The sequence below is a fragment of the Ornithodoros turicata genome, unplaced genomic scaffold, assembly GCF_037126465.1.
Source record: "Ornithodoros turicata isolate Travis unplaced genomic scaffold, ASM3712646v1 Chromosome346, whole genome shotgun sequence".
In the NCBI taxonomy this organism is placed as follows: Eukaryota; Metazoa; Arthropoda; class Arachnida; order Ixodida; family Argasidae; genus Ornithodoros; species Ornithodoros turicata.
This window is the reverse complement of record NW_026999363.1, coordinates 75,007-86,648: the sequence shown is the minus strand read 5'-3', so window position 1 is coordinate 86,648 and position 11,642 is coordinate 75,007. Positions and strand designations below refer to the sequence as shown.

Sequence of the window (11,642 nt, the reverse complement as noted above, 5' to 3'; positions counted from 1 at the left end):
CAGCTTTAGAGTGTGCTTGATTTGTTTGCAGGAACCTGAGGGCCATTAGGGTATGCGATTAAGTATTTGTTGGGTTATTCATCGAAGTAGGGGCCTCCTATGTTTCATAGTCAATCTTGCTACGTAAGATGGCAATGATTCTATTATGTTGTGGGCAGCGAGTTGTTCCGGATTCATGGTCTAAATCGTGTCTTGTTTTAAACTTGTGGTTCGCTTGTTGGCAGACGAGACAGTGGAGTTTAGTGATGGGGTTACATTCCTCTTGGTGAGGCCTGGCACATCTGTAGCAGGTATTGCTGGTCTTCTCTTGGCAAGTCTTTGTGTCGTGTCCGTAGCATGCAGCTGTAACATTTTTTGACGTAGATTGCCTCGTCAATTCTGGCTCTGAGCCATCCTATATAAACCTCCTTTATATGGATGAGAATCTGGAAGACTGGGCCGGAGACTTCTACTATCCATGTCCTGGTTTCTTTTACCTTGAAGTTCGTGACCACTCTGAAGACTTTTTCGTCCAAGTTAAGTTGGTTTCTTTCATTTATTTCGCAGAGGATGTCCTTTTCGTCCACCGATGGGTCCACTCCGCTGAGACGTAGGCGTGGTCGGAATTTTGTCTCCTTCTTGGCATTGAGGACACCTTTGGTTTCCGGGTGCGAGTTTATTGCTTTTTCCAGAGCGTCTATCCCTTCTCTTGATGTGGATTTGACGAGAATTTCTCCTCGTTTTGTCTTGATCAGTTCAGCACTGTCAAGACCGAGAGAGCTGGGGCTGCAGTTCTTCTTTAGTAACTTTTCGACTTTGCTTTGGTCATTGTTGTTTGTGACTTTTACCAGCAATGTTTTCTTAGATGATGCTGGAGGGGTATGAGGTGAGCTTAAAGGGTCCCTGACCAGCCACCCCGTCTTACCTTTGTTCTTTTGTGAATATTGAAGTACATACAGTCCCCATGAACCACGCGGGGTGCCATAAGTCAACGGCGAAGAAGACAATTAAAACCATGGCCCTGAAAATTGGTTCTGGTTTTCCCCCTCAACTCGGCAGATCTCTAGCCTCCTGCAAGTGTTCTTCCATGCAGGCTTCCATGGTGTGACGTCGAGACGTACTTGACTGCACCCTCGTCACAGCGAACCCAACGCAGGGAAAATTACTCTCGCACCCATTCGTGTTTGTTGTGTTTGTTACTCTGACAAAATGGCTGCCGAAGGGAGCGATCTTCTCGACAACCTATCGTCGAAGGAAAGGCAAATTTTGTTACGGGCGGCGGAATTTGGGAGCCTCGCCTTCGAAACGTCGCCGGCTCCGCGAGCTCAACGGGACGAGCATGTTGACGCGGCAGCGTGCGGGAGCAGCAGCCGCCTGAATTCCACAGATTGATAAATAATGGCTGGCGATTCATTATCATATAGCGCAAGAAACGGATGATTCGTACCGGGACGGGTTCTCTAAGCGCCTCTCGGCTACAGGTGCCGTTGTGGGTCATGCGTCGCCATGCCCACTAAAGAAGAGTGCCTCTGCTGTAAGGAGCTCTAGGGCACCCCGGAGCCACTGAGCTTCTCGTGTATCACGGAGCACGAAAATTTCAAATTATGCCTCAACCAAACCGTGCTTAAGGTGGCGTACCTTGAACTTCGGGGCCAGCGGGAACCGATGAGCGCACATATTCACAAGTAAGCATGATTTCAACATTACGACCACGTTTGTTTCTGGTTATGATGTGTTCAATACCAAAGTGACATTACATATCTTTTCTCTTTCTGTGTATTGTTGCAGGAGATACCGATACACTGCATACCGTCAGTTTGCGAGGTGGGTGTGGCACAAGCTTGGAAAAAACAAGCGCTTGGTGTTTCCAGCTTGTGCTGTGAACACCATTCGCGAAGCCTTTCCATCAGAGTCAAGGACAGGCTTCAGATATGCAAGGTACTAAGCAAGGTGTGTATGTCGGTACAGTTTCTTGTCTAACCAGTGTACCCTGCTGGGTACAGGGCAGTAATAGCAGCTATCAAAGGCAGTTTCGCGACCGCTGAATTTCGCGAATTTCGTATTTTTCACTGTGTATCATGTGTACATTAAAATTTTCGCGAAGTTCTTCAATTTCCCAAATTAGCGAAAATTAACGGCGCGCGGAAATAAAGGGTTTTACAGTAAGTGCTGCACTGCACAAAAATTAGCTGGTGTCACGCCACTAATTTCTGACAGTATGCTCCCAACCAGGCACTAAAACTGGAGCGAGACCACCAAGTGCTGACACTGGATGATGGACCGCTACAAGTGTGCTGCAGTCATGGCAAGAACCGTTTGCAGTATTTGACGTTAGAACAGTCATGCAGAGCATCAAGGACTTGCTCGTTAATAAGTAGGCCTTCTCCAGCCTGGAGAAGCACTTCTATGCCCACAGCTCCATGTCATACTGGTTCACGCAAGATGTGGATTGACATACAAGGTACATAAGTGCCAGCTTGCTTCTTCATTATCTACCTTTGCCCACGCGTATGCCTGACTAATATGAAAAATGAGACATAAAGCAGACTTAATACATTCAAACATGCAAAACCTCTCAACTGGCTCATCACCTATTTGTTGAGGCAGGTAACAAGAACAAGAAAGCAAGGCAACTAAGAACGTAATTTTTCATTTTATGATGGTGAGAAAAAAGGGCCAAATATGGATTGTGCCACAGGCTTTGTGTCACATAACACCTAACTCCATGGCCAACACTGCACTGTGTGTATTCTAATAGCACATTACAGGAAATGAACAAAATGAACACAGGTGCATCAGACTGCATGTCCAAATATCCACAAGAATTTTATACAAAACCAAGTATTAGTGATTACAAAGTACAGCTGCCTTCTCGCGTGTAACAACAAAAGTGTAGCTTGTCATCTTTGCCACCACTATTGCACCATCATATGTGGCAGATTTCACAAAAATGCTTCAATGAAACGTAATGAGTGTGCAAAATTATTACGTGCCAGGCTTGTACATACTGAGTAACTACATTACTTTTCACCAATTACTTTGATCAGTATCTTATTAGGGCTTCAGCAGATTAATTTTTCGAGTTTTTGGGCTTCTAAGAGACCTTGGTAAAATTCTGAGTGACCGATTAATCTTTGTGTCTCCCTGCAATGAGGTAACATTGCACATCCGTCACACAGGAAATAGCATGCTCATAACATTGCAGGAAATGGATAGTGACATTCACCGTTATGCAAAAATTAAACGTCAGAGAGGGACAGCGTAATCTGCTGCTCACAACGTACTCTAAGGTGCTCCCACTCATTGAAGGGTAATACGTCCAGTCTCCTTCATCGACCTCATCTTCACTGCCACCTCCCTCAGCTTGTGAAGAATGCAGGATCGGAGACTCTGGTCATGGTGGGAGCCCTTGTGGAAGTGGACGCACTGGTGATGATGTCAGAGGGGCTGCCATGGCAGGAGTGGCGTCATCCGTTTGCACAGCGGTCGACCTCAGAGCTACCAACCGCTCCAACTCCATGTTGCATTGGGTGGCTGCATAAAAGATCGTACAGTGAAGCTTACAGTGGTGATTGTCATTGATATTTGTTGGTGAAATAGTAAATAAGTTATACACTCACAGGTGCTGACCAAGCCAACAGATCTTAAGTCCGATGCTTGTGTCTGTGTAACTACTGTTTTTCCCTTCAGTCCTGTACAACAAGCACCACATGATCCAAGGCACTTTTGGTCCTAGAAATGTTGCAGAATTTTGTGTCTAGTGTGTATACATTGAAAAGCACTCCAGACTAACTGTGCATGTGATAAACAACTGCTAAAATTGTGGCTCAACACAGTTTAGTAAAAATGAAATGACAATAAAGTTGTGGTATACCTATGCTTATTCCATTTATGTCAGCTGTGATTTGTAAAATGGTACAGTGAAGCACAAGAGGATAACAAAAGAAAGAAATTGTTTGTCACATATTTTGCCTGTGATCACTCTCAGTATTATTACCTCAGTTCCCTCAAGTATACGTGCAGAGGGATCAGCAGGGACGTCTAGTGCTGCCGTTGCCCAGTGCTGTTTGGAGGTTGAAATTGGTGCTCAATGAAGAAAAAGAGTCTGTTGCTGTAGCTCGTTTACCTTAGTTGGAGATGCAGCTCCTGAGTAGCATGGGAGGTCATGGCTGGCAGATACCATTTCCTGTAATGGAATGAACAAGAACACATATGATATGATAACCAAAGGGATACCCTCGTGAAACCGGTCTGACTCTCAAATGGAAGAATTTTTTTTTTATGTGTGGAGTACCCCTCTCGTTGTTTCAGCCATCTTCCTTGCTCTGCCTGTCATTTCCCCTCGACTTCAGTTCCCACCCTCCTGCTTACTGTCATGCACTTATGCTTCCATAATTTATTATTCTCCCTCGAGAGGGGGAGATACTGCAGCAATATTGGGCCACGTGCAGACATATGCCAGCCACATGTATCACAAACGCAAAGTTTCGCAAATTGTCATAGACCTCATGCTCAAGTGGGATTGCCAGATCGTAGTGGTCCATCTCGAGGTCAGAAGGACTTGCATCGACTGCAGTTTCCTGTGGGCAGAAGGCAAACGTTCCATCATCACAAATGTTACGTATTCAAGTGCACAATGTGAAAGGATATGTGCTGCATACCTCATGTCCAACAGGAAGGTCCAGGTGGGCTAGAGGTAGTAATTTAGACATACAGAGCACACACTTTATTACAAGCATTGCTTGTTTTGTCACATCACTTAAGTGCATTTTATGCGTACCTGAGACTCACGAGATGTGACCACTTCCGGCCAGTCAACTTGGGAGTCTTCGACTTCCATGTGACGATCAGCCTGATTATTAAGAACCATGAACAACAAAGACGGCAAGAGTCTTTACTTAATTCTTCATCTGACAAATAAGAACTTATGTGCTACATTTTCCACGTTGTTCAGCCAACGGAAAATATAACACGTTTGATGTTCCACCTAAAGTAGAGTTAGAGGAACAGCATGACCTCCTTGGAAGTGTTCATCTGTATTAGCCTAAAAACCGAAACCTCCGTCGTCTATAAATTGCGTGTTTATAACACGGAGAACTATACTTTATGATTCTTTTCATATGATCTGCTCTACGTCCGATGATTAGCTGTTTGAAGTGAACGAGACTGACGAACAGTAGTTCGCGAAATGTCCATACTGTGCTGATGAGACACAACAGCATCAGGCAAAACACTAACCTCTGCAGCTGCAGCTAAATTCAAAGAAGGAACTGCCGTCTTCTTCAGGCGGTACATCTGTGGCTGCAGTCCGAGTCGTCGTGACACATAGGGGTGCATCACGTAGTCGGAATGTGTGAAATGCCGTTCGCAGAACCGAATGTTCTCCAGCTTTCTCCAGCTTTCTACCTTGCCAGAGTCATGACGGGACTGTCTCATGCCATTGCTGCCGCTGCTGGTCGTCACTTGGTAAAGCATGAAACCGAATATCCGATGAGTACGCCGCATTCGGACACCCTTCAACCAGACATCCGTAACCAGGCATATTCGGCGAACAGTGAGCGTTCACAACACGATCACTTATCGTATCACGTATGATCACTAACGATCACATATGAGAAACGCAATAAACTTCAGACACAAACTCCAAAACAAAGCACCGCGGTTTTCGAAAGTAGCGTCTGCAATAATCTTCTCCGTCGTGCGCTAATCGGATTAGCGCGGGTCGAAGTAATTACAACGAACGACAAAGATGTGAGATACTGGGTATACTTTTTATTCCTGCACATTTTAACATTTAGAAATGCACGTACAAGGATCATTTTGTACAAATAATGGGTTACAAGTTCATGCTGATGTCACAACCACACCTACGCAATCCCAAGCTGTGATTGGGTACGGCTCGACGTCACTTGCACAGGTTTTAATTTATGCGCGGGCGCTTCTTCTGTTTGACGCTTGGCGTGCTGAACGGAATTGACGCAGGATTTTGGAAATTCGATTTTAGAAATTCGATTTTAGAAAAACTACTCTTGAGTTCCCCAGAATTCAAGATGGCGGCGCCCTTGGGTTTGTTTACTTTAACAAATAGTGGGGTGTATTGAATAAATGAAGGTGGGTGGGAGGCAGGGTGCCTGAAGAAAATAAATGAAAGAAAGGAAAGGAGGGGGGAAATAAGTGAAGAGGCCCCCGTGCCACACGAAGGTATATCAGGGACCAAATCACTAAAAATTAAAATAACAGATAGGATAGTAAAGAGGGGAGTGAGTGTGGAAGGAGGTGGAGAGGTGGGCTAGCGAGAGCACATGGATCAAGCACAACAGGACCGGCAGTGAAAGAAGACCCATCAAGCCCGTCGTCCATTGATCTGCAAAGATAACCACTGTGTTGATTCAGGTCTGACAAACCCCCATAAGCGGGACAAGTCCCGCGGAGGCGGCCAGGCTCCTGCAGTGGTTTTTGTTTCTTTTGCATGTGAATTCGCCCCACTGCCAAGATAGAGGGGGGGAGGATGATTTCATGATTTAAAGAAGAAGGAAAAAATGAAAGATAGAAAAGTTGGAAGAGGAAGAAGAAGAATCTCCATCCCTGTTCCACAGTAGTATTACAGGGAGGGGAGATTAAAAAAAAAAGAGGAGATTTTAGTATATATACCACCAGCGGAGACCACAGTTAGGGAACGAGCAAAGCTAACAGCGGATTTATTTAAATCTCTTGTGTCTTACAAGAAATATGGATAAAGGAATATGACATTATTGCTAGTTAAATAATTCTAGCTATTGTTAATACATTTGGTTACATTTTTTATTTTTTCTTCTCTTCATAAACCTCTTTATCTTCCTTGTAGTCCCATTTCTTGTTCATCCTATGATCCATTTGGTTTTCTGTCCCGTGATTGCTGTTCTCCCGTCTGTGGCTTGAAGTCTCGCTTGGTATTTACTTCTGTAAAACACTTAATACATTTCTTACATCTTTTCCTTTGGTTTGGATGCTCCCGTGCTTTGTGAGAGATAATATTAGTATATATTTAGAGCTTTTCATTTGGTTTTGTGTGTTGGATAATTGAAGAGGTTTTGTGTTTTTTTTTTATTTTTATTAGTCTGTGCATCCTATGGATTTGTTTAGTCATTTTTTATTTATAACCCTTTTTTTTCACTGACTTATTCTTATGATATCGGTTTATATTATTTATACTGATGGGTGGATATCAGTAGACAGCCTCAGTTGATGTTCTGCTTCAGCTCTTCATTATCATAAATTACTACTTTTATCTCCTTCTCTGCCCTTCTTAGCATCAGGTGACTTGTATGGCTGCCCGCTAATTGAAGAATACAGTTATATGTGTTATTCTGCCTCGGCGATTTCGCTGGATCTACATTCCCTGGGGCTTTGGGATGCGAACGGGCTCCAGGCTTGCAATTAAAGCCATTCTGGTTAGCCTCTTTGTTATGTTTCTTGACAGTTTTCTGGCTTTCCAGCAGGCAGACTGCCCTGGCCCTCTGACAACCGGAGCCCTCGTCCTCCCCCAAGGTCCGAGCCGGTTGACGCCGCAGCGTTGGAAGTCACATATATACCTCACAGAGGTGTATCATCATATCTTGGATTGCTGACATCATTTGTTGATTGCTTAGTATGATTGGGAAGCAGTCAGTGGTTATCGTTTTTTTCATTATTCCTTGAATTTTTTCTCTGTGTATCTTTGTGTCTGGGCATTTTGTCAGGTAGTGCACAACATCACCTATACCTTGGTTGCATTTGCATTGTTCGTCATTGATAATTCTGAACTTTGCCAGATATCCAGGGAAGCCTCCATGGTTAGTTAATAATTGGGATTCATAATGATTCATGACTTTATTTGGTGTTTTCGTGATATTTGGTATCCATATTTTTATGTTGTTATTGTCGTAATTTAACCATCTTTCGTGCCATTCTTTCGTTATATCTTTTATTATTAAACTTTTTATATATGATTTGGACATTTTTAAGTGGATGTAATTATTGCAGTGCCGAGCTTTATTAGCAATGTCATCTGCTATGTCATTACCTAATATACCTGTGTGAGAGTTTATAAAATTGAATTCGATAATTTTCCTTTTTCTAATTTCCAATATTTCGTTTTTTTAAATTTCTGAATTCTAGGGTTATGATGGATGGGGTTTGCCAGAGCCATGAGGGTGGACAGACTGTCGGAGTATAAGACAAAATTATTATGTGTGGATTTTTTTATATAACGCATACTTTCTGTTATCTCTTAATTACCCCCTGTGATTCTGAAATCACATACCGAAAATTGGGTTTTCCTGGCAAACTACAAAACATAGGAACGCCAACGCCCGTTGTTGCTTTGAAGTAACACTGCTCCTCATTTTTCCAATTTGGTTGGTTCGCCGGTTGACCGTGAACAGCGCTGCCGCCGCTTTAAAGATGGCGCCGTCCATGTTCGCTTTCGGGAAGTGCTGCTAACTACAGACAGTCGCAAGGCGGATCGATTTTTGAATAGTTTTCCTATCTAAACACCTTAATGCGTTCCGAATTGCTCACAGAGGCTTCTGCAAACGATATTTAGCTCCTCAAACCAGAAGTAACACAGTGGGCAGCGAAATAACGTATGTGATTTTGGTGCAACATTGGGCTCTCCACCCAGGCAGAGGCAGGCGAAACGCTTATTTGGTTCACGAATTTCTAGGCAATGCAGACCAACTTTTTCTACGGTCTTCGCGACAACAACCGTCGGAATGCACTTGGGAGTGGAATATGTGCAGTTCCGGATGAAAGTGACGACGGGGGCTGCAGCAGTGGGTCGGATGATGAATGGACGCCTGACGTAAACAACGAAGTTACGGAACACTTCTCATCTGATGAGGAAGATGCAGCTACCGACGTCGCAGCTGTGATCGACAATACGCCAGCAGAAGACGATCAGAAACCCCTTCAGGTAAAGAAAATGAAGTGGAAGGATCCCACACACTCCGTAGCTGCGGCGTACCCTGTATTGGTTGAACCACCGGAGACAGGTGCTGCTAGTTCTCGGTCGCCTTACGAGTACTTCACTGACTTCTTGGACGAAGAGATGCTTGATTACGTCGTGGAGCAATCAAATCTCTACTCAGTGCAACAGAACCCGAGTCAGACGCTCAATCTCAACCGAAGTGAGCTTCAGGACTTCCTGCAATTTGCATATTTATGTCAGGTGTGAGACTTTCAGGCACAAGAAGGTACTGGTCCCGTAACTACAGAATTGCTCAAGTTGCTGACACTATGCCACGGAACCGCTTTGAGAAAATCAAGAAATTTCTGCATTTTAATGATAACTCTACGCTGCCAACACCATGTGAAGACAGGCTCTTCAGGCTGCGTCCATTCTTCGAAATGGTGCGTGCAAAATTTCTGGACCTCCCGTTCAGCAAGGAGATGCTGTCTGTTGATGAGCAGATAATACCCGACAAGGGAAAGAGCTCACTAAAACAGTACGTGCCAAACAAGCCCAGAAAATACGGGTACAAGATGTTCGTACTTTGCGATTCAACAGGCATTGTGCACAACTTTGAACTGTACACGGGGAAGATACTCCCTGCAAATGGACACTGTGATGTCGGTGCGAGTGGCAACATAGTGCTCACCCTCGCATCCGCCATTCCCTCCAACAAGAACTATAAACTCTACTGTGACAACTGGTTCACGAGTGCTCCCTTATTCTACGAACTTGCAAAAAAGGGCGTTTGGGCTCTTGGGACTGTGAGGCGAAACCGTCTACCTGGATGTAGTCTGAAAGATGACAAAGCTCTGAAAAGTGCTGGCCGTGGATCCTTCCATGAAAAGACTGCGTCTCATGATGGTGTACCATTTCATGCCGTCACGTGGTTTGACAATCGTTCAGTTAGTTTTCTGAGCACCTTTGTGGCCACTGATCCTGTTGAAGATGTCACAAGATATGACAAGAAGGAACACAGGCACATAGAAGTACCGTCGCCTGCATGCGTAAGAATATACAATAAGTACATGTTCTTCCACTCTTCAAGAGACAAACCCCCATCAGTATCAGCTTTTCAACGCGCTTTGCGTTTAGTCGATTCCACTTCACTGTCAGTGTGTTTCCCGCGTTTGAGAATACCCTTTCTGAAGGAACTGATGTGCCCACAATACATAGGTACTTTTCCGACAGCAAGTGAAGACTTGGAAAGTTGTCTCTATTTCTTTTCCAATATGCCAACGGGTCCTCCGTGTGTTCGATGACCGGGGTTTGTAGGTACTGTCTGACGGAGACGAGGAGTCCCCCGAGAGTGTCCTCCTGCGTCGTCACATTTTTGCTTACTAGGTTGTCATGGAAGGACCAGATGTCATCGGGAGTTGCAATGTTTACTGGTAAAGTTCGCTGTCCGCGTTCACTCACAACAGTCGGCACCTCCGCCTCTGCGTTCAATGCGCTGAGGGCTCGTGCACAAGCCAAACTGTTTTCAAAATGTAGTCTTTTAAAGCGAGGGTCGAGCAAGGTGGCAATGGCTACGAGCCTGTTTGATTCCGCATTCCCAAACCTCTTCTCGAAGCTTCTGATGAGAAACGTCTTTTAGTTCGGAACAAGTGTCCGTTGTTACGACGCACCGCTCAATGGCGTTCTTCATGCACCGGAGGAGAGGAATCACCTTGCTTACGGTCACGTATGCCTCTGCCGAAATTTCTTTGGTCACAACTTCAAGGGGCTTAAGAAGCAAAACCATTTCACTGATTTCGTCAACCTTCTTTTTTGGAAGAATAGACGGTCCATTGAGGTTCATCACTACTTGCACAATGCAGTTGTGCAATTCCATGTATCGTACTATCATGTAGTACGTAGAGTTCCATCTGGTACTCACTTATTGCAGCGGTTTCAGCACATCCGAGTCCGCTACGCCGTTCTTCCTCTGTTCTGAGCGCAGCAGAACCGTAGCCTTCACGCTTTGTTTGAGGAAAGTTACTATGGATTTCACTTGGTTGACTAGAGATGACGCATTCGTGCACGCATGAAGTGATTCGCTTGCCATTAAGTTCAATATATGCGCGAAGCAGTGGAGGTGCCTTCCCTTCCCAAACAAATTCTCCGCAACTTTTACTATGTTTGCTGCTCCATCCGTGATGCAGGACACCACCTTGTCATTGGAAATGTCCCACTCACTCAGAATACTTTCGAGCACGCTCTTGATGTTATCTGCGGTGTGCGCCTCTGCCAGCCTCTCACTGCAAGAGTCCTGCTCTCAAGCTTCCCTTGGAGAATGAAGTGGGCTGTCAGTCCAATGTACGACATTGTATTTAGGGTGTCAGTCCAGATGTCACTTGTCAGAGTGATATATTTAGCACTATCTAACTTTGCCTTCAAGTACAGCATCACGGATTGGAATTTGCTGTCAAGTAGCTTGGTGATAGTCCGTCGTGAAGGCAGGCAGTAGCGCGGGTTCAATTCCCTCACAAAGGCCTTGAATCCTTCACCACTGACGGTGTCTAATGGCATGCAGTCTCGAACAATCATGAATAATAGAGTGTCCGTGATACGCATTGTGGCCGGACCAGTGGAAGACAAAGCACAAATCTGGTTGAAATACTCACTGATGCTTGGCTGTCGTTCAGTTGAGCTGGCAACAGGTGCTGCTACACTGTCCTCAATATTCAATGTGGATACAGCACAGGGCGCTAGT

The 11,642-nt window shown here is 44.8% G+C and overlaps 1 protein-coding gene across 1 annotated transcript; it reads left to right on the top strand.

The window, feature by feature from the left end:
* Nucleotides 1-8,665: 8,665 nt before the first annotated feature.
* Nucleotides 8,666-10,145, top strand: LOC135373923 (piggyBac transposable element-derived protein 3-like). Its single transcript, XM_064606967.1, has 3 exons — nt 8,666-9,125; nt 9,167-9,954; nt 9,996-10,145. Exons 1-3 carry the CDS (start codon nt 8,666-8,668, stop codon nt 10,143-10,145), a joined length of 1,398 nt encoding a protein of 465 aa, XP_064463037.1.
* Nucleotides 10,146-11,642: the final 1,497 nt, after the last annotated feature.